Source organism: Echeneis naucrates, chromosome 7, assembly GCF_900963305.1.
Source record: "Echeneis naucrates chromosome 7, fEcheNa1.1, whole genome shotgun sequence".
Classification (NCBI taxonomy): domain Eukaryota; kingdom Metazoa; phylum Chordata; class Actinopteri; order Carangiformes; family Echeneidae; genus Echeneis; species Echeneis naucrates.
Window position 1 is genome coordinate 14,419,292 of NC_042517.1, and position 24,321 is coordinate 14,443,612.

Here is a 24,321-nt window from a genome sequence, read left to right on the forward strand (position 1 = left end):
CCCAATTTATTGTACGCAGAAAGAATGACAATTCATTTTTGCACAACAACAAAAGGCCTTTCTTAAGCATGTTCAGGGACTATAGCAGTCAGCAATTGAGAATATATTTTTAAAAGTCAGTTTTCAGAATTGAAGATTTTAAGAATATCCTAACCTTATCTTATCTCTACCTTTTTGAAGTACTTCCTGAATAATGAATTATTGCCAATTCAGTTCAATTTCACACTGTTGTTAGAGAAGATGTGTGAGTGAAACAGTGAGTTTGAAGGGAACACTGAGAAGGTGTTGCTGGCTGTCTTACGTTTTGTGTCTTGGTGTGTTGGCACTGATTAAAGAAGAGTATTCCAAGAGAAACTGTGGTGGATTCTTGCCCACAACCCTACCATGCCCATATTGAATAGATATTTTAAAAAGAATGAATAGTAGGAGTAAAGGGGATTTGGATAGAACATGTAAAACTGAATTATACAAAATAGAATTAGATCAAAACTTAAAATAAAATATCAAAATATTCTGGAAATGGCAGGTTTGTAGTCAAAGTCTCTTCAAGGCATTCGTAAGATGTGAGCTGCTGATGCTGACATGGGTGTGTCTGCAGGCTCCAGGCCAAGTCCCAGTACACAGCAGCTGGGAGCAAAATCCTCCCTTGGCCTTTTGACAACACACACACACACACGCCCCCGCCCACGGACACACACAGGCTTACCAACAGAATAAATAGTACTGCTACTTGATAGAATTGGACGACTGTTTTTTTGCTTTGTGAAAAAGAAATTTGACACATCTGACAAATCAAAGTGTTATACACCCACCACAGAGGTGCAGAGACCCTGTCAGAAGTCAGCTGTTTGAAAAAAAATTGTTGTCATAAAGAGGATAATGTATAGCACAACAGGTCATACAGCGAAATCTCGCCTTGATTTCTGAAAGTAAGAATCTAGATGTGGTCTATAGAGAGGATTTATCTTCATCGAGAGTGTATAGATGTGAAGTTGATTGTCAGTGACCAGTGATTGAACCCAACCTACTCTCATCAGATTTGAATTCCTGCATGAAGTTTTCTGGCACCAGCATTTAGATCAAAAGTGAACAATCCCTACAACAATCATTGATTTGAACAATCATTCATTTTATTACTAATTCATTTTGTCAGTTGTGTAATTATTATTGCTCTGCATTTTAAGAATTTCAATCTTTTTGATTTTATTGTATTAGTTGTACTGATGGGTCCTGTCCGTTGTGGCTGCACTCTATTGAAGCCCAGCAATAAAAAACACCATGCAAGTTGCTCTTTGAAAGCCATGTGATGTCTGTGCATTGTTGGGTCATTTCTGGTCATGCTTATCGAAATTTTTGTTGAAACATTTCTATAGATAACATTTTCAATTACGTATTTTTACTCTTGCACATTATCACATATTAACGGATAATACGCTCACTAAGCGTAAAGGTCAAATATTATCTTTTTTTTTTTTTTTTTTTTTTTTACCTCAAAAGCAATCAAACACACCCTCTCAGCATCTACCCAGGCCGCCCTCCTGTGCCACCCCGCCCTCACCCTCACCCCAATCCCACCCTCCTGGCACTCCTCTTCCACAGTGGGGATTAAGCTCCTCTCATTTACAGAAATGTCACGTTATTTATTTATTTATTTATTTTTTTTTAGAAGCCTTTTTTTTTTCTCCTTTTTTTTAACTGCCAGATCCAGACGGGAAAAATATGGCCATCTGGTCCAACTCTCTGCTTCATATTCCTAATCTCAGGTGGCATACAAACAAGTAACGCACACGCATCCAAAATACACAAACACATACACAGATACTAATATACACATTGCATATTTTGTGACAATAGACTTCTGTTTATCAAATAATGAAAGGGCACATGCTGTGGACTTTTTACTGAAAATGAATTTTCCTGTTTACGATTTAACAGACTCGATAAGATGTTAAATGGATTTTAGATGATATAAATATTACTGAAATGGCTTATAGCAGGTAAACATAGAAACTGTAGACCAGATCAAAAACAAACCAACTTTCCGACAGGTCTCCCACCAAGAAAAGTTCTTGCTTTCAGGAAGATTTTTCTTTAATCTATAATCATTTTTGCCCATTTACAAAAGTTATTGATGAAAATTATTATTAATTTGTGTCATGACAGGTGGGTTGGAGGGTGGTGTGCACGCCAGTGAATGAACGTGTTAGGTATTCTGTGAATCCCAATTCAGGGCAGCACTCTACAGAGACATGGACAGATGTTTATAAAAACACATGGCACAGAAGTCAATGCGAAAAGTAAACGCAGCAGCACATGTATCAGTGATGACATGTAGCCTGTGAACATAACCAATGAGCAGGACCATTTTCTGCACAGACAAGACAAGTCATCTCCATCACTTGAGGTGGTGGTGGGGGGTTCAAATTGATTTAAGCCATTTTTCTGTTCACTTTGTGGTAGCAGAATACATAATATGTGCTCCCAGCAAGCACATGCCAACAGCTGAGATACAAAATAGAAATTAATATCACAGCACATGATGCTCTTTGAAGAGTTTGCCGAGAAATGTGAGATACAAGCTATATTGTAACAACTACCAAGCAGCAGGTGTGATTATAAGTAACAAACATCCCACTGTCAAATGTTAGACAACTTTGAATAGTTAGATTTGTTGATTGATTTAGCTTTAACAAAACAAAACTAAACAAAACAAAAAAAAAAACTTTTCATAACTAACCCTCTTTGGTACACATTATGATGACAGTTGGGTGTTTTTGTTTCTTAAGATACAAAGTAAACATCTAAAGAAATGTTTTATCGGTTTTTATGCATGTGGGCAGCATTGTATCATTGTTGAACGGATAAAAGGAACTGACAAACAAGCAAACTTGATACCACTAAATAATGATCGAAAGAATATAAAAAAATATGGACCACACATGGACCTGTCGCACCTGTTGGAAGTTGGGGGGGGGGGGGGGGGTAAAGTGTCCCTACCAGCAGGGTCCTGGTCCGTCCCGGTGTTGCTGCTGAGGGTTCGCATGCCGGAGGCACGGTGGTCAGCGCGCACTGGACCGCCTGTCCACAGCGGCAGCGCGCTCCCCGGCTCCCCCGGGCTGACAGCAGGCGCGGCGGACGTGACCCGGCCAATCACCCCGGGGCCAGCTGTGACAGTGATATAACAACATGGTTACGTTTAATTTGGCCAATAACCCGCTTTTCAAATCCCTGTTTGTCTTCGTCCTTAAACCAAAGCTGTGTCTCTTTAGAGAGAGAGAGAGAGAGAGAGAGAGAGAGAGAGAGAGGAGGGAGGGGGTTTGCTTCCTTCTAGCAGCCTGCCTTATGCTCTCTTGACCACCATCAGTCATGATAACGTTCCCACTTGTCATCACAATACTGAAGAAACACTGCCATATTTCACAAGGGCACTTTCACAGCTGAAGTCTTATCAAACAGTCCTGATGGACCATGGCTTTAAGGGTGAGTCCTGTCCATGATTGCCCTGAACACAGCTTTTTCTGAAGTGACCCCAATACAACTCAGAAAATACCTAAATGCTCAGTATTAACTGCAGGATTGATTGATGAATAAACATAAAAAGTTATATGTGCTTCAAATTGGACTTGAAAATGTAAACCTTTCATGTAATACTTTCTATTCCTATAACTGCCCACAGTATATCTCATTTTATATGAGCCATGTCGGTTGAATTGTAAACTACCAGTGGCTAAATAAGATTGATTCATTGCTTTGGCTACTGTCATTACATTTTAATCTGTCTGTCTAAATGGCATCTGTTTTCATACAGTATGCTGTGAGCCAATTGCTGAGTTTTATGAAGAGGCTTCCCTCTGCAGGCTAATGGGCACATTGCACTTTAATTCCCTCAGGACTCAAACATAGCAATAGCTTCCAGTCAGAATTGTGTCTGATCAATTATCTAACACGTGTCAACATTTGTTGAAAATCTGAACTAAAGGAAACAAGTTTGAAATGTTCCATATAAAAAAAAACAACCTTTTTTCTCTTAGCTCAGGTTAAATTGAAGTTGAATAAATACGTGATCTGTAGGATCACATGAAAGAAGCATCACCCCATCCTTCTTTTTTGAAATGTAATTGCAACTTTTCACGTGATGAGCCTCTAACATCAGGCACATTCCCTCGCATCTATCCCATTTTCATTTTCCAGTTAAAACACTTCATCTGGATGTTTCTGACTGTTGATGTATGTCTACACCATCCAAATCCATAAATATGTGCTGCGGTGCTCGTCCAGGAATCGTAAACTGCTGTCTGTCTCAGCAGGCCTATTTTTTATTTTTTATTTTTTTTCATTTCAGTCACTCACACTTGAGTGACTGAAATGTTTTCTCTTCTGTTTTCTCTATTCCTCTCGAAGCTGTGACTGCCATCCCTCTGGCCCACTTTAGTGACTCCAATTTGAAAGGAGAGCAGATATACAGAGAGCAGGGACCGGCAATGACGAAGAGCTGGAGAGGAGGGAAAGGGATTATCAGGATGAGTCAGACCATCAGAACTATGCCAACTTAAACCTGAGAGAAAAGTTGAAACGCACTAGCAGAGAGTGAGACAATTGCAGCAGGGACCAAAGAACAAGGGAGTAACAGAGAAGAGGACTGGAGACCAGAGTGGATTCAGAGTTTCTGAGTTAATGAATCAATTATGCTGACGGGATATTTTAAGCCTCCTGATATCATTTTTGGGGGCTTGTGAGTAATGAGAGGGTGGAGACACAAAGGAGAGGAGAGGAAGTGGGTACCATTTGTTTCCTTGCTGTGGTGACTATTATTATACTTAGCAACCTATGAAGAGCTACGAATGAATCCTTAATATTCATCATGACATTATGGGAGGAGACAACCTCTCTGTCTTCTTTGGGTCATTTCAGGACAAAGGAAGTGAAGTTTTTTGGAAGTGTCCAGACATTCATTTTTGAAAAATGCTCTTTACAAAAGATGAAAGGGGAGATAATTGGCTTTTATCTAAGATGAGCTATTTCAAGTTGGAGGGCTGTATTGAACCTATTTATAACAATATAGTGCATTTTTATACATAGATTTTAACATTGAAATAACAGTTGCCTGATACCCAATACTTCATTGAATCAAGATAAATATTTGGTTGATTAGTTTCTTATAACATGGACATAAAATTAAAGGTGTAAAGCCTTCTGCATAGTGTTACATAAATAAATATAAATTCAATACCTGTTTTTAGTTTAGTTTTTCTAGGCATAGTTATGTCCTCTCACGGGCACTAGGTGGCAGTTTTGTTAACAGTTAAGGAATTAATGAATGAATGAGAATGAATAACCCACTTAGAGACTTGAAGTTATTCACTGAAAGTTCAGGAACATGAAAAGGTAAACTGCAGGGATCCTTCATGGCAGCCCTCCAACTCTCTAACCTATCATAAGAAATCAACATGATTAATGAAGGCCCCTGCCCTGAAACTCAAATCAGATGTTTCCAAACTAATATTAGGTTGGGGGGGAAAAAAAAAAAAGAGTCTTCATGTAATTGCTTACTGCGATGAGGTTAACTCTGCACATGGTTCAGTTTTAGCTCAGCATGTCATACATAAAAGCAGCGACGGGGTTCCCTGATTTCAATGCTGTTTGTCAGTCCGGACTCACATACGTTTAAAGCTAAATTAAGGTTTCCTGAGCTGTAAAATCGTAATTTTTTTGATATATTTGCTTACTGTTGTAATTTATACCCTTCAGCTAAGAATGCTGTTTTATTTTTTTTTTCCTTCCTGGTTTCATACTCAATAAGTATGAAAGAAGATTTATTTTCTCTATTTGTTAGTTGTAACTAAAATTCTGCACTTTCAGCAATGCTGCTTGTTATTTGTGCTAAAAAGGGAGCATTGGGCTGATGGTGTTTCCTTTTACTCCTTTATGTTGTCATGAATAATGTTTTTGGGGGTTTCGTCTTCACACAGCTTGGAAGGCTATGCAGATTAATTCCATCTATTTCTGTACTTGTGTTTGTTTTGCTTCAACATGTGTAATTCAGTTTCTATAGCTCATATAAAGACACATTACACTCCATGGATGAAATATTAGCAGCACTTGGTTTCTTTAATGTTTATGGGAAATGACTTTGTAATGGAAATTCATTATTCTATAATACATTTACCCAAATGGAAAATCACTGTGGTTAGCCACCTGACTGTGACCAGCCTGCTTTTATTTACTTATTTTTTTGATACACACTGTTCTGCTGCATATCTGAATGGGAATCCAAGAAGGTGGTCCTGTGCAGAGCATAATAGATTGAATCAAATGTTAACCCTTTACATGTCATGGTCTGTACCAGCTTGGATTGACTGTGGCTTATCACATGTTTTGTTTTACGTAGAACAAAACGCCACCAACCGCTCATTCCCTTCCAGTTACACTTTTTCATGGATTTTCACTGTGGTCTTTCTTTCTAATCTTTGTGCTTGAACACATGCTGAATAACTGACCCCTTTGCAAAAGCTTAGAAAAAACCCAACCCCACCAATTAATTGAATTTCCACCACAGCCTCATTCTCTGTAGCCCATGTGAAGATATGTGAAATGATTATTCAAATCAGTTGTAAAAAACTGTTTAACTCTTTTAATCAGATGAAACAAAAAAAATTTAAAATGGAATCATTTACCAATCTATTTTATTAAATGGAAGTAATATGTAGATGATCGTTGATCGTCTTTAAAAATAGTCTTTAAAAAGGTAATATCAATTTTTTATACATAAACAACAGTTTATGATACTGTAAATGCATCAAATTAGCTAAGACAATATTGAAGACTCTTGCAGTGTTGTGTTGGGCTGTAAGTAAAGCTATATAATGGAGGGCTGAAAATAGGCCATACTCGTAAATCAATTCAGCTCATTAAACACATTGACAGGCTGCAGCTCCCCAGTGACATTCCCACCTCCCCATCTCTTCAAAATTTAACTCTGGTCCACTCCACCCCTTCTATTATTCACCCACTATTTCAACCCAACATTGTCTCCTCTTCTAATTAAGTCTATTTTTAAAAATGAAAGAAAATGTTCTTTGCATTCCTTAAAAAACACACCCTTTTTTTCCTTTTTTTTAATTAATAAAAATTAGTTGTTTTTTTTTTTTAATTTAAGACTACAAAATTTCTAATAATATATATATATATATATATTTATTAATGTATTTATTTTTTAATATATATATATATATGTGTGTGTGTGTGTATATGTATGTATCTTGGTTCTTCTTGCACTTACATCACAATAAGATATGCAATTTGTACTTACAATTGCACTAAACTACACAATCTGCTGGCTGTTAAATCCAAGCAAGAAGGCGGTATTCCCTAGAAACAGAAAGGAAACCTAGTTCTATTTATAGAGGAGATAAATATAGTTGGGGGTTCCAGTGCTGAGACAGGAGTGATGTAAAAAAAAAAAAAAAAAAAAGGGCTACCCCTCCTCCACACATGTACATATAACCGTTCAGATGTGCACACAGGATGTACACAGGTTTTTCCTGTGGAACGTGCTGCACTATAAAGAAAGTTCAGGGTGACAGGCCTTTAACCAGGCTGCATATTAGGTTATAAATCAGCTCTTTCTGCAGTCGGCAACGTTCACAGCACATCAGCTATTCACTTGGTCTATTGAGTATTGCCTCATAGGACATTCTAACACAAGTTTACTTGCGCCCATCAAAATGACAACGCTTTAGGAGAGAAGGATGGATGGGGAAACTTACTGGTGATATATGAATTTCATTATTTTCTTGTGCCAGCCGTAAATCTTTTATTAAACCTTGCTGACAAGATAAAAGCGCAAAGCGAAAGAACCTTGCAGACGTAAAACAGGACAAACATCAGATGCGTGACATAGTTGGGACTATTGTCTGTCTGACTTGTTTGAACTAAACTCATGTTTAATACATAGGGAATCAAACTGCAATCAGCGGATCAATAGCCATCAGTTTTCTGGAAGGCTGCCTCGCTTCTGTTCTTAGCTGGAATACCGGAACCCAGTCAGCTGAGATGGCCGGAGGGAGCATTAAACCCTCCTAATATATATCTGGGAAAAGAATCAGATCACCCACTGTACACTAATTTGGTGCTTAGAGTGGCCTTTGTGGGACATGACACGTGAGCAGGGCGAATAATTGAGAAGGAAAACGAGAACAAAGCCTGCCTCTGATGAGAGTAGACCATGAGAAGAGAAACAAACATGACCAGATATCAGTGGAAATCTTAAACTCTACTTAATGGCACTGATACAGACTGTGTTTGCACTTGTTCCACTCTGTATTGAACCAGGAACCATTTTTTCCCCTTCTCTTGTTTTATAAATAGACCACTTTGCTTTTGCAGCAAACCACAGAGAACATGAGAGTGACTTAAGTGGAGAGGCAGGACAAAAACAATTGAGGAGAGTCAATAGTTAATTCATATATTCCCTCTCTAATGGACACGAGAATTTACACTGTCCAGTAAAATAAACCTTTCTGGGGCTTTGATACCTTTGCTTTATTACAACCAAAGAAGAATGAAATTCTTGTATTTTAACAGGATATACAAATAGTCGTTGCATTTCATGTCAACACTCCCTGAAATCTGTGAGGAAAAACGTTTCTTACTTTTGTGCATCCTGGACATTTTGAGTTGAGGGTGAAGCCTTTTAAACAGCTCATAAGATAATATAAACCTCATTATGAGACAAATTGATTGAAATTCTCTATCAAAATTTCACATCTATTGCTGCTTGTGAAACACATTTCAGCGCGAAGACAGAAAACAGCTGGTGTCGTTGAAGATGTTATTATTGCTCTTATTACACATTAGAATATTATTATTATTATTAGGTTTATAATTTACAATTATTTTGGACAATGAAAGCATATCTCTCTAGATTTTCTCTATTATTCAGTCTTTATTCATTTTATGTCCTTGTGAAGGGCACGGAAAACGTTCAGATCCATATTTCCTTTGTAACAACAGCTTACATCTTGGATCAATCTTTTCCTTACAATGGAAAAAACAGAAACAAAAAACAGATTCCATACACATATGTGAGAAGAATCCACCACAAGAACATAATACAGTAAAGGAACTGAGGGTTCGCCTGAAGTATATTCAAATGCATTTCAAATAGTTGAAGGAAGTGGGAGTTGTGGTCTGGGAGTAAATGTTTGTTTGGATTGTGCAGACACAATCTATTTGCACTGGATCTGTATTTCTGTCAAACCTCAGCCCGTGCACTGTGTGAAGCTCAATGTCTGATGACAAATAAATTTAAGGTTCTCACAAATTATATTACCTTGAGGATTTTTTTATATACTTCCATCATTTGTCCATGGAGCATAGTAAACCTAAGAGATACTGCGACCTACTACACAACTTTAGTTTCTTGGATTAGTTTAACAAGCATACACTTTGATTCCCTGCTACACAGGAATCTGTACATGGCAGAAGCTCATTTTAAAGCTGAAGCTTTATGCATTTTAAGACATCATTGAAAGCAGCTGCAACTGTTACAGTAGATACATTGTTTACATGGCTACGAGTATTCGCCACTGGCAGTAGGTTTAAGTCCTTTCAGTTTGTGGTCTTGAAGTTTGATGAAACCACAGCTGTGTGTCTGTCCTGACAGCGGACATCACCATAAGAGCAAATCTACATGTGGACAGGCAGTGAGTGTACATGTGTGTACACTGGCTGCGTGTATTCAAATGTTCAGCATGTATGTGCCAAGCGTCCTCTTTTCTGCGTTGTAAAGTAAGACTTGCTTTTCCTTCGTTCAGGTCCTGATGTACCATCTTGTTGGTCTCTCCAAGAGTGTCACTGCCTTGAGAGAGAGTGTCACTTCAGTTGTGTGCTTGGTAACAAGAGTTGAAAAGATCTCCAGACGAGGCTTTTAGGTCACATGAAGTCACATAAGTTTTCCAGTACAATGTGCAGATATACAAGAATACATCAGAGTAAAAAGCACAGGTTGTAGGCAGTATTTATCTCACTTGAGCTATCATATTTTTTCCCAACCTTTCCTCTCCTGCTCTCCTCCATCTCAGTATTCTGATACTGCAGCGTATCTGAGAAGTCAACACACGCTCCCAGATCTCATCTCCAGTGCAGCAAGACATTCCTTTCAATTATTTTTGTGTTATGTACTATATGCATGTGTCTGGTATATACACGGTCTGTAAACAGTGCATGGAGATGGAATAGAATATATGGAGCACCACAGTCTGGCCTTGTGTCAAGAAGGGCAGTATTTCACATAACTGCTACCATATTGTCTCTAAAAGCTACACATTCAGCTTGCATCTAAAAGCTCTCCATTTCTCTCACTGTCTCTTTGTCTCTTGCATTTACGCACACATACACACACGCACAGACAACGCTTTACATTGTACATAATGGACCTATATATCAGACATAAGGGCACTCTGACAGCTCATTGAAGCATTGTGATACACTTGACTGAGCAAAAAGTCCGACTGGCAGTTGTTTGAATCTTAGCATCTCAAGCTGGCCGCAGATAGTAGCTGCTGTTGTGCTTTCACAATGAGACACAGTTATTGGGTTGTGACTGCAGGAGTCTATGCAGACCATATAGCTGAGGGGAGTAGAGGTTATGTCTGTGGATAATACTGCAAGTGTAGAAACCCCCATTCTCGAATTTCATATCCTCTTATTGTCTATTGTAAACCTATCAAAGCTTCCATTTTTCCCTCTCATGTTATTCAGCTCCCAGTGTTCTTGTGGACACTCAACTTTCTGTCTCTTATTATCTCTCTCTCTCTGGCAATGGCAAATACGATCACTCAAGCATCGCTCTAATTTCTCAATCAAACACACTTGTCTTTCATATATTGCACATAGTGGAAGTATCTCTACAAATATATAGGAATATATTGAAGTTAATTTGCCTTTTTAAGTATTATTCATACTAATGCATGCTACAGTGAATACTTCAACGGACATGCAGCTCTACAGTAGCAGAATAACATCTGTTTCGATAAAAAGCTAATAAAGGACAAATATATTACTAGGTCCTGCTTTAGGTGGACAAACCCACCAATGGAATGACTCTTGAAACTACATGGGTTCAAAAAAAGTTAATCTAATTCAAAATACAATATTCCAGGTGGCAGTACATTTGTCTTTGGTGACCTGTAACTTCTATATAAAATAACTAACTTGTTCCAAAAAGGGGACAATATTAACTAACTTGTATGTCTTCTAGGTAGAGAGGTAAGAGGGGAAATTGTTTGTCAGTCTAATTAGGAGAGATCAATTTTAGAAAGCTTTAGAATGCTAGAAAGCTTCTAGATCATCATACACAAATTTATAGTAGTCAGCACAGCTGGTATGAAAACAGTCCTTAAAGACATCGTACATTAAGTTGATCGTTGAGTTCTTTCTTAAAATTTTGGCATTTGGTTATTTGAAATCTTTAGGGTTAACACAAGCCTTAATAGAGTATGTCAGACTTGTTCGCTTTACAGAATAACAAACTAAAATCTCACCCAGGATTGCTCCTTAATCTCATTTGACTGATTTCTCCAACCATGGAATGCAATGAAGTCAACAGCAACATTAATGCTGGGCAGTGGGGTCAAATAAAACAGGCCGTCGACAGCTAAAGAGACACTTAACATTGTTGTTAGGAAGCTGGAGAAACAGGCACTCACTCAGAACGCGACAGAGAAAATATTCACAGTCTTTTCTCCTACATTAGATATAAAAAATGTAGATGAGAAGCAGTCATTCATCATATTACCCCCACCCCCACCCCAAAAGAAAAAAAAATACAACAAATAAAAACACAATAATAAATAAGACAGTCACTTTGTTTAGAGAGACATTTCTTATGTCCACCTGCTAGCTTGCATTGGCTAGAAAAAAAGGCAGAATTTTGGAGAATGCGTACATGTGATATATCCACTTGAGCTTCATCAAATAAAGAAAACTGGCATGAAAAAGTGGGCGACTTCCTATTATGGTCCAGAATTACAGATCATTATTTTCATTGTCTATAGAACCCACTAGCTTGCACTTGACAATATTTAGTGTTGGCCCAGTAAAGCTAGTGCACTTGAGCTTCCTCTCTGAGTGGAAGCAAGAAATGCTCTCTCCGTTTGCCTCCGGAAGGAAGGCTGTGTTCATGGGGAATTTGTTTTTCAGGACCTTGGCAGTTAGAGCAGCAGATTAAAGTTGCTCACAGATGCTGATATTATGGCCTGCTTTCAATTGCAAGTTCATCAGTTAAGTTGTATTTAGAAATACTGATTCAAATTATTGTTACGATGCGTCTTCTCCCTTTGTCGGTTTGAGCAAGAAGATCAAAACTTGTGGTCCCTTGACATTAATATTGGTTATTACTGGTGAGGCTACTATTCGGCTACTGTTGCGAGCAGGACGACGGCTGTCACATATGTAAGACTAACTCCATGCAGACACTGACAATGTCCTAAATATAATGGGGGTGGGGTTCAATGATATGATTATAGGTTCATAGTATGTGAGAGAATATGCGGTCCTCTCCACTGACCTTTTCTCCTTGTTGATTTGACTCATCTCTGGACTCTGGACGCCCATACTGGGCGCCATACGGGGACTCACACCTTCGTTCACTAATGCGGTCACTGTCGACCCCAGCTGAAGTGAACCATCCACAGTAGCTCACATTATACATCTGTACGCATCTTAGTGATATTTACATAATTAGTGTTGGCCAGGGTGCAGTTTCCTGTTTTCATGCCCTCCGGTCTGAAGTCCTCAGTACTGTGGTTCACAGCCTCCTGGATCTCCACATAGTCAGATTTGCTCAGAGTGGATCCACTGCCACTCCGGCCGCTCTTCTTCAGGTCATCAGCTGAGCTGGCTTTGGGCACACTCGGGATATTCAGGTACTGTGCCTGTTCCTCACCCTCCGTCTCTCTGTGGTAGAAGTAGTTGAAGTTTGATACGATGACGGGTACAGGCAGAGCAATAGTTAGCACGCCAGCGATAGCGCAGAGAGACCCCACAATCTTCCCTCCGATGGTTGTTGGGACCATGTCTCCGTAGCCTACGGTGGTCATTGAAACCACTGCCCACCAAAAGGCCTCAGGGATGCTGCTGAACTGGGAATCTGGCTCATCTGCTTCTGCGAAGTAGACGGCACTGGAGAAGAGGATCACACCGATAAACAGGAAGAAAATGAGGAGGCCCAGCTCACGCATACTGGCTTTCAGAGTCTGTCCCAAGATCTGGAGCCCCTTGGAGTGACGTGAGAGTTTGAATATACGAAACACCCTGACCAGGCGAATAACACGGAGAATAGCCAAAGACATAGCTTGTTGTCCTGCCTGGCTGTCCTCTGGCCTCTCTGCAAGCTCTGTGCCCAGAGTAATGAAGTATGGGATGATTGCCACAATATCAATTATATTCATAATGTTGCCAAAAAATCCAGCTTTACTGGGACAGGCAAAGAACCTAACTAGGAACTCAAAAGAGAACCAGATGATACAGAGAGTCTCAACAATGAAAAAGGGATCTGTAAAATAGGGCGAGCTGTAAGAGGTAGAAGTGGTGTTGTACATGGACTGGGATGAATATTTGTACATCTCCTCATCTTCATTTCGGAAAACTGGCAGTGTCTCTAGACAGAAACTGACAATAGAGATAAGAATCACCATGACGGAGATGATGGCAATGATACGAGCAGGACCTGAGCTCTCTGGATACTCGAAAAGCAGCCAAACTTGTCTCTGAAATTCATTCTCTGGCAGAGGCCGCTCCTCTTCTTTTATGAAGCCTTCATCCTCCCTGAAGATTTCCATGGCCTCCTCGCCTAACTCATAAAACCGGATCTCCTCAGAAAAAATATCTAGAGTTACATTCACAGGCCGACGCAGCCTTCCTCCTGATTGGTAATAGTAGAGAATGGCATCAAAACTGGGACGGTTCCGATCAAAGAAATACTCATTTCGAAGGGGGTCAAAATACCTCATCCTCTTTTTAGGATCACCCAGCAGTGTCTCTGGAAACTGGGAAAGAGTCTTGAGCTGTGTTTCAAAGCGCAGGCCTGAGATGTTGATGACCACCCTCTCACAGCACTCATGATCCGGCTCTGGGTCGTACGGGTCATGAGGCTGGCCCGGATGGGCCGCTGCCTCATCTGCAGGGTCGCTGGTAGCAACCGTCATGCTGGAAGGAGATGGGACCTGCAGCTTTCGAACAGGGTGGGGCCACGTTGGGCCACAGGGGGATAAAGACTACCCACACTTGTGTGTTCAGGTGCAGACAGATTTGCCACCGAGGAGCTACAGGACAGAATGGAGAGCGGAGAAATAACGCAAAATTAATGTGATAACAATGGGTTTCATGTTCAGTTTGGATAAACTCATACTTTTAAACTGATTTTATTCATTTCAGCATGCACATTCACCAACTTCTCTTCAGTGATTTGTATATCTGATACATTCATTTTGCTAGAGGCAATATCTTTCACAGACCAAAAGAGTCAGTAATTCCCTGAAAAACTACTGTCTTGCAAACAGACACAAGGAGGACGGTTGAAAATAAGGCAGGCAGGAGGGGTAGAAGCATTTCAACGTATTGGCTCCATTGTGTCTATGTCTATTAGGATATGACTTCTCTCATTTGAGCACGCTGCTGGATCAATATGCTATCCAGTAATACTATATCAGCTCTCACTGGGTCCAATTACAAGCAACAAATCAGATTATATGCTGAGTGCTCCCTAAAATCTCTTAAGATGAGTTTCCTCCCTCCATAGGTGTGATGTGGTCTGCATTTCCTCTGAAAGCCAAGAAGAACTTGACCAAGTCGCTGATCAAACTCTAATTCGTCAATAGATGTGTGTCAGAGCCAACTGTGACACAGCTCGTTGCATTACTGCAGAGCTTTTTGAGCAATTTCAATCCAACCTTCAAACTTCACATGCCCCTGCACTAAAGCTATAGGTAGGAGGGTGCTGTACATTTTTTTAGAGTCACTCGTGAAAAAAGCAGCACCGTCTGAGGAAACATGATTTAAAAAAAAAAAAAAAGTCCTACCTATTTCTGCTGGCACTTCCGAAGCTTGTGCAAAATTCGTCCTCTACTGGCAACGTGTAACCGGGCCCATCAGCCCGACAGAAGTGTCCGGTCCAAAGTAACTCCCCCACGGTCAAAGCAGCTCCTCACAGCCGGCCATGTATTCCCCGAAGCTCCGGCTCTGCATCACCGCAGCAGTGGGAGTGGGAGAGGGGACAAGGAGAGAGGATGCAGGAGTTACCTCCCTACTCTCTGTCACCAGATACATGTTGTGGTGCAGCTGTGGCTACAGGTTGAATCTGCTGCTGTAGCTGTTAGTGAGACAAGTGATTTTTTTTTGTTTTTTATGAAGCAAATTTTAAAATGCTGGTATCAGCGAAATTTGACACAACCCCAACTTCAAAAGCAAATTTGGTCATAGCAATGAATATAATCCTGCAGTTTAATATCTGCAGAGACGTATTGAGGAAGGAGGATTTCTGTCATGCTTCGCTTCGGCAGAATTCATCTAAATCACCTGTTTGATCGCCCCAAAAGGTCCGTTTTCCCCCCGAAGCCTTTTTTACCCACGTCGGTGTTTGGGCTGGTTGATTCCCTGATTCATCCCCGCGGAAATTCCACCATCTTAATGGGGACTATCAATTTGACTAGACCAATGATGCATACTATAATGAGGAAGCACAACCCGTTGTGAAATAACGCCGTCCACTTATAGTGGAGGAAAACTGTTGTTTTCGTAGATTGGACAGAAAGCAGCCAAGTTCATGCACTGGAGGTGGTCAAAAGATGAAATGACAGCGTGTTGTAGTTGATCGGTGAGTTAGTTTGGATTGGCAGGTGCCAGACATGCTCAAGCCGTTTGCAGCCTTGGATTCCGCACAGCCACGATCGCCTCCATGCACTAAACATAAGCAGCATAAGCATTTTGGCACATCTGTCGGAGTGCAGCAGAATTCCAGAGAAATGACATGCAGGAATTCACCCTGATTCTCTTGGTGCGGAGACACGTGCGTGCGTGTGTGTTTTTTGTGTGTGTGTGTGTGTGTGTGTGTGTGTGTGTGTGTGTGTGCGCGTTCTGTTGATCCAGTTTGTCTCTAAAAAAAGGTGCCTTGAGGTCGCGAGTCCATTCCTTCAAATCTGTCCCTATTTCCCCCTTCTGACTAATCTATCCAGCGGCTGTGTCATCTCATCACGACCAAGTGTTTCTGAGCAGCCGGCTCTTCCCACGTCCCTCATATTTCACCATAATTCACCATAGTTCAGATGCGTGGGCTGCAGTTGGGCATCGCAGCGCATACTAACGGCTCCTTGCGCGCCTCGCCCCGTCCCTTTGCGGCCCCCTTCCACCCCACCTCCTCTTCCCCGACACTCCGGTCCTCTCTGCTCCACATTAAAGGGGAAGCATCGCCACAGGGTGGGAACCCTTTTCCACCAGACATGCGCGTCTCAGGAGAGATTAAATAAACAAATAATAATAAAAATAGGATGCAACAAAAGCTGACAACAAGAGGAGATATACAATTTCATAAAATGCTGTAATAGTTTCCCAAATGAGTTCTGGTCCAAAGATAGTAGATAAGAAAGTGAGCTACAATATTAGCTTAACTGATTCTTTTTTCTCTCTGAAGTGAAATAGGGGCAGTGGATTGAATGAATGGGGGAATGGTGAGGCAGCAGCTGTAACGTGTGTTCTTCTCTGACCTAGACACCAAAGTCCTGGATTAATGAGTCCTTTCATTGTATGTATTATGCATTTTCCCTTCCTTGATGTTTTGAGCACTTGGCTGGGTGTGTACAGATTTGAATGGCTTCCAGCAGAGCCACTTTGTGTTTGTCTGCATGCTTTGCTTTGCTTGTCTGTGCAAATGGACAGTATTTAACAGTGCAGTTTGTGATCACGCACTAACGCATTTGAAATATATATGCAAGTCGTAGGTGCCACCTGTGAGGTCTTTATGCCAAATGCAGGAGCAGTGTCTGGTACAGTTTGTGGAGTAGTTGATCCATCTTTAATCATTTACAGGCCTCGATGCAGAGTCGCACGACGATAATTACTGCCACCACCTATTAAGCTCATGCAGGCAGGTGCTCACTCACTGGGGACTGATGCTAAGAGCTCTGAATGTAATTGAAAATGAAACTCATGCTGATAGTTCAACGATTGTTTGGTCTAATTCCTTGGTGCAGTCTTCCCAGCCCTTCCTCCACTGCTGGAAAGTGGGCCAGGTGAAAACCTTCGGACAGAGAGCAAGAATCGCATATGAAAGAAAGACTCCACAACTCCCTTGAAGATACATGGGAAACATGTTCTCCCTGCGTTCTCCTTGGTGTGCCTTTCTGCATAGAACCAAGGACAGGTTCACTGTGATCTACACTCCTTCTCCAATCAAAGTGTCAAAATACTGATTGATGGCCAGGAACTCTTATGGTCCCACCCTCTGAAAATGTAAATGAGGGGGGTCCATTTCTTCAGGGCAGGGCAGCTAAGAGCCCAGAGCCCAGCACCAGTGCTTTGCATCAGTCATGTCACAATTCATCATCTGTCACCACAGTCACAGTGTATCTAACGGTTTTCTGGGTGGGATGGGAAAGAGCTCATTTTGAGTATGGGATTGAGTTTTCCTGGATTGGGGAAGGGGTTATTCATATCATATATTGACCATAATGCTAAACTGTACAAAAATGTTTAGTATTTTTGTACAGTTTGTCCAATACCTGTTTCTTTTTCTGAACGTTTAAAGCAAATAGTAATAAATGGCGAAACTAAACCATCGAATTGTCCCACTGTGTTGGTTTTGTAACAAATATAGTCTCAAATATAGGCTTTAACTCCTGGATTAATCAGGTTAACATTGGGGCCACTGCGGAGGTGGATTGGTGAGGGCTCAGGTAGGGGATGCAGGACAGACATTGGGACTGCGGGCAGATGGTTCTGGGGACTGCAGGGTTGGCATTGGAGCAGGACAGACTGAGCTGGAAATGTTTGGCTGATTGGATGAAGAAGTGGGAAGCTGGAAGAGGTCAGTCCACTCTAGAGTCATAGGAAGAGTTGACCTATGAACACAAACAGAAAAGGTTAACTTGGAGGGCAAAGATGGGAAAATAAACCTAATTTTATGAGAGGTGGTTGGACTGAGCTGATTGAACCTCACAAGGGCAGATAGTAGTAGGGTGATGGGTGGTAAGAGGAAGTGAATAACACACCCTGCAGACACAAACACACACACTGACAGAAACAGAGACTAAGGAATTGGAAAGTGAAAGAATCGATGGAAACAACTGGAAAGAGGGCGACAGTACCTAAATGTAAAAAAATCAGACTTTATTCATATCATATGTAATATAACATTATCATAACTGAGGCATATCTTAATTGGCCAACTCAAATCCTTTAGGAGGGAAACAAAACAATAGAAATGATGTTGACATTTGAATGTTCCACATATTGATGCAGAATGCTTGATATAGTTGAGATAAATGCCATTAAACATGAGCAATGCAAGTAAACCATAAAGGAAGTAAATCCAAAGTAATATAATTTGCAAGAGATACAGCTGATATTATTGAGGTTATTGAGACATTTTCTACCCTACAGTGACAATTTGACGAAAAACTTTTTAAGCGCTTCTTTCAAATAGCGTAATCACTATTACTAACCTAAACTCAGATTTTATACACATTTTTAGATTTTTTCCTGGTAAAATGTGATAATATTGTCCAATATTAAAAAAACAAAAACAAAACAACAACCCATAAATCTTCTGATAAATTACAAAATAAAGATTCTTGAAAACACATGGTCCATAGTAAAGCTGATAAATACTTTTACTGGCACACGGATGACTCACAGCTTTAATGACAATTAACCCACTGACTAGTATAGATTCTCTTCTGTCTCCAGTTCCTTTTCACCTTCAGGCTGTGCCAAGGGGCAGCAGAATGGGACCATTGATTCTGTTTTGTGTTCAGCCCAGCAGACTAAATGGGACCTCATAGAGAAGAAAACTTTCCAACCAGTGACTCTGTCAAGCCTGTCACGGGATTGTTCACTCTATAAAACAGATTTCTTGCTGAATCCCCCCACAGCATTCTCATTAGCACAGTTAATTAATTTACTTACTTAAATGACTTTGCTTCTGATCATCTACATCAAGCAATTTCACAGCAGTTTTCTTTCCTTTGAAAATTGTGATGTGATAATCGACATATTTGTGCATCAGTGTGTGAGTCAGCAGACTTGTGCACCTAAAATCCCCTCCCTTTTCTATGCAGCAGGACATGTGGAAGTAAGAGAGGGAGGTGGAAGAAATGGGGTGAAGAAGAGAAGAGGGCGCTTATCCAACTTGTGAAAGCAGACTGTGAGGGAGGCGCGTCGTCCTGGATGACCTCTACTGGTGCTGCAGCAGGTGATCACTCATTTACAAGCTGAAACTCACACGCACACACAGACACAGACAGAGATGTATTGGCACAATGCGCATCCGTCACATAGTAGCAGAACGCATTGATATTCACATTTAGAAAAAGTCATATTGACTGTATGTTTTTTCCAGAGCACATTTGTAAAATACATATGTGAAGATAAAATACACACATCATGTTATGTTACGCAACTTCCTGAATCACAATTGCCCCACAGTACCATAGCCTTTCATCATTACTGAAGATATAAAAAACTCTGGAATGTAGGTATCAAAGATAAAAGTAATTAATTGCTTTTTCTGTTCACCCTTCGTCACGTTTTCCCCATATTTTCATTCGCTCGCTCCCCTCTCTTCATGACCCCCCTTTCCCCATACTTGACTTTGAGATTGACCTTGGAGGATGTCCACCTGCCTGCTGAGAGCCAGGCTGCTCCCGATCACTGCTTTCAAGATTAGATACATCCTCACCTTCAGAGTAGAGTGCTGTGGTATTGATTCTGGATTTGGTTTCACTTTCTGTTGTTGTCTCTGCCTAGGAAAACAAAGGAAAATCAATGACCTAACTGATCTGGAGGTGTGGCTTAGCTAAGAGGATGAACTTGGATCTATGCTGATGATATGTCTAATGCATAAGAAAGTGTGCACGACTGAATATAAATGGCAATTGTTTAGATGCCTTTTACATCAGGTCTTGGCCTGATTTTGAAATGTCCTCTGAGTATGCGGTGGCACACAGGAAGCATTCTCTAGTCTTCTTCCCTCACTGCGGACAACATTTAAGTGCTGCTTGTCTTGTCAGTTCAATCCAATCGGCAGTTAATGTATCCCACCATCAGTCTGGCAGCCACAGGCATCATCTACCATTTGAGCTGCAGTGTGCTGCGTGCGACAGCCACTTGTGGTAACAGTGTGTCAGAATCAGCACACACCCCTTTGTGCTACACCTGATCCTAAAGCACTGCTAATGACAGGATCAGAGCTGGCAAAAAGGTTGGGAGAAAAGGTTGCTAATATGTCAGGCAGAGCAGATGTATGTCACCAAGAAGAAGAGTGGAAAGGGTAATGAGGAGGGCAACATCATCAGCAGCAAATGTAGTTAGAGGTGGGCAGAAAATGAAAATAAAGGGGAGGAATGGGACAATAGAGGTGGAGAGGGTAGCAGATAAAGGTCACAATGACAGAATGATGAGTCATCCAGTAGAGCACAGCAGCATCTCCCTCGCTCTCTCTTTCCCTACCTCTCTCAGTCTCGAGCTCCATTTTACAATCTCACCCTCTCTACCATCAGTTTTGACATCAAAACCTGAGATCGCTTGCCGCTGAACTCCCTGTTCCGACATCTGGGCAAGAATCTAAGGATTCTTAACACCTGAGTCCGAACATGCAACAGATATTATTCTGGATGTGTGTGTGTGTGCGTTGAAGATTATTATTATTGTTATTATTATGTTTGTGCCCAGTCTGATATTGGTTTGTTTTGTGTGTTTGCACATTGGACATATGTGTTGATAGGGAATCCCACTTGTCCCGCAGTGCCTGTGACTGGGAACAGGAACTGATCAACCAATCTGCTTCGAGGAATAAACAGACCTTTGTGGGAGCAGTGGCAACAGCATCACCAGCCTGAGGAACCATCCCCACATTGACAATGGTGGTGAACATCATTGAAAGTCACAAAGAAAAGGTGAGGCACATAAGAATGTTGCTAAGAATGTTGACCAATTTTTCAAAGGCATAAATGTATAAATATGTTCAATACATATCTTGAAAAATCTTGCATTCTGAAACATGTGACGTGAAGTCTGAAGGTTTTCATTTGAAGGTTCAGTTGTGGTGATACGATGGTCTCGAGCTTTAAATTTGGTTTTACTTCATCATGTAGATGTGTGGTCTGTAACTTTATTGTCTTTATTCACTCTGTTTATTTTTATCAACTGCAAAAGGCTGCTTAGAAAAAGCATTCTGAAAGGCCCGCCTTGCACAACCTGCCGAACGTCAAATGTCAAAGTTCAATGACCAATTTGTAATGTGGCACCAAAAACAGCTGAAAGAGAGTATATATCAGACGTCCTTCCTCATGTCCCCGAAAGAAAAAGAAAAAAAGAAAAGAAGAGACAAAAACAGCAGTTATTATATCTTCTTAGAGAGGTAGGAGTGTCCATTGCTCAGAAGCTGTGGCAGACATAACACCTTTGCGCGATTTGTGTGTGAATATAATATGACATTGACTCTTAAATAGGTTGTGTTGACATTGTCCCAATTCTTCTTAGAGCTGCTCTCAAAATCCATCTGAGACCCTGAGGCCCAATCTACCTTTAGAGCAGTACACTGGTCCTCCAGCAGAGACACCAACTCACACAAATGAAATATCAACAAAGTTCCAGACACATGCAAGGGACACAAAATTTCCATTCTCAGAAGCAATGTGATATTGATACACAGCTTATGTTGTGATCTCTCCCGGGTACCTGCAGAGCTGAATCTGTTCCATATGGCTCCTCTCTTTCTTATCAACAACCCTCCCTTGTTGCTATGGAGATTTCCTGCTGTAGCCCGATGGCTGGTTGTGAGCTTTGGTGACATCATGAGCATTTTAATAATCTCAAAAGTAGTAATATACCTTTCACTGGCATCTTTAATACCAAAGCTGGAGATATAGAAAGACAACTTCACAAAATTTGGAATATACCTTGCGGGCAGTTTGGCCGTCACATAATAGCAAGGGCAGACGGCAGAGCTGTCAGCAAGCTGGTGGGCTTCCTGGAACAATAAAGCACACTTGCTCGTACACAGCATGACAGGATGATGGCTGTAAACCTCTGTAAGAATGTTAATATTTACCTCCTCCAGCTCGGAATGATCTGAAGTTTTCCACTGGGCTCGTTCTCGTTAAGGCACTGCCATGCAGTTCAGGGAACAGCCGAATAGCATAACAATTTGTTGCAATAGAATTAAATTTGGGATTCACCAAGCTATGTATGATTCCCTGGTGCGTCTGGTGTTGAAGCTGTTAAATCAGACAGAATAGAGTCTTTTATGTGTCAAATTTTCATTCTGCTCCACTGATGTTTATCAATGGATGCAGTACCCTCTCAGAAAGGAAACTCAGAAACTCAGTCACCCTTTGACAGAGAAACTGCCTTGTTCTGTCTGCTCAGCACAACTACAGGAGAGAGCTTTGTTGTATGAGTGTGCTATGCTGAAACTACCCTTCTAAATAGCTGTGAGTCAGATTCTGCTGAAAGACAGCCACTGTGTAATGCGCTGATTGGGGAACACTCATTAAACAGTGAGACAGTTAGAAATGTGCCTCTTGTCTGGACTGCACAGATTCACATTTTGTACTATAAACACCTCATGCCCTGCTATCTACCATTTTAATGTTTTTGCTTTGCCCCTATTGAGCCTGTTAAACAATAAAATACAAATGAATCATTTAGCACTTCTATTCTAAAAAACAACATATTGGAGTGAACGAGAGAAGTAGTTTGAGTGCACAAACATCCATACATAGGTTATACAGTGGCAACCTTCTCTAGTCATATTTCCATAATTCTATACAGAATAGGTAATATGGTCTCCAGCTGGATCTAGATATTCTCCCAGACATACATAAGTACCATTCTCTCAGTAATTGAGCAAAAGCAGGCTTCAGCTTCTTGCAAATAAAGACAGTACGACTGGTAATCTCTTTATATGGGTCATGTTTAAGACAGCACTGAATAACACTAAACAAATACTGGCATACACAGCTGTCCCCTGACAACATTCTGCCCCGTCCCAAAAAACACCAGTGTAGCTTGGAATAAAAGAGATCCATCCACATGAATGTGTATACATGTGTCCAATTTTTGTGTGCAAGTCCATGACTCTGTATTGGTGTCCATGTGTAGGTCAGGGGAATAGCATCAACCAGCGCACGTATGTATGTGTGTGATTCACATATTAGCGATGCAGAGCAGAAAGAGCTAACAAAGGCATATGGCTAACAGTCTTTGATTTGTATCACAGTTTCATTTCAGCAAATCACGGTTGGCTTCAGTTTTTGTTGCTTTGGACAAAAGCTGTTTGTCAGCTATTGTCTGTAATGAACATCAGTTCCCAGAAGCACGAGTACAGTATGTAAAAATCTTTAAAAGTCCAGGAATGAAATGTGCTTTGCAAAATTGCTGGCTGTTTCCTGAAGCTGTCCTTTTGAATTCCGTATAGAAAGCAGTATGGAGAGGTGTCAGTCCATATCCCACAGTCCCAGCATATCACTGTCTGAATCAATGTTTTGATCCTGTGATGGTTACACTCATTGTGTTAATTCCAAAACAGAAGCAGTCATAAAACTGCAGCTGCGAAACTGGATGTTAATACAATGTTCATACACTTGCATTTTGTTGCATTTCGTATTGAATGGTGGTCTACTGGCGGAGGAGAACTGTTAGGCACCACTTGTTAGAAGTCTAGGTTTGAGGACTCCAGTCAGGTTGACGAGTGCTGGGGAGGAAATATTAATCCATTGCGAATTCTCTCTCAACTTTTAACTCTTGCCCATCTGGCCCAATGGAAACACCAGAGTTGTTGTGTCCCTACAGGTAAAGAGGGTCATTGTCAACAATTAGAAACGCTTTATCAGTGACTATGAATTAATGTTAATGTAGTTTGTTTACCTAAAAGAAAAAAAGTGTAACTGAGGTCATCGGGGTATCCAGGAGGTCTGAGGAGAATAATTTAAAATTTTTTTGCTGAGAGAGGGGAGGAATGAGGGGAAAGGGGGAGGAGGAGGAGGGGGAGGAGGGGGAGGAGGGGGAGGAAAAGAAAAAATCAAAATTGTTAGACAGGATCAGCAG

General features: G+C 40.8%; 1 protein-coding gene across 2 annotated transcripts; it reads right to left on the bottom strand.

Annotated features, from left to right (window-relative positions):
• Positions 1-8,591: 8,591 nt before the first annotated feature.
• kcna2b (potassium voltage-gated channel, shaker-related subfamily, member 2b) lies at positions 8,592-16,318 on the bottom strand. Of its 2 annotated transcripts, none has more exons than XM_029505720.1 (3): positions 16,042-16,318; positions 15,081-15,240; positions 8,592-14,324 (listed from the first exon to the last, which is right to left on the bottom strand). In XM_029505720.1, exon 3 carries the CDS (start codon positions 14,205-14,207, stop codon positions 12,705-12,707), a length of 1,503 nt encoding a protein of 500 aa, XP_029361580.1. In that variant the 5' UTR covers positions 14,208-14,324; positions 15,081-15,240; positions 16,042-16,318; the 3' UTR covers positions 8,592-12,704. The 2 variants fall into 2 exon arrangements, with proteins under 2 accessions (XP_029361580.1, XP_029361579.1); XM_029505719.1 differs by lacking the exon at positions 16,042-16,318 and adding an exon at positions 15,577-15,621 and having other exon boundaries at positions 15,081-15,370.
• Between the last annotated feature and the right edge of the window lie 8,003 nt (positions 16,319-24,321).

Bases quoted from the DNA above. Each gene is read 5' to 3' on its own strand.
- kcna2b (XM_029505720.1), bottom strand. From the start codon at position 14,207: ATGACGGTTGCTACCAGCGACCCTGCAGATGAGGCAGCGGCCCATCCG.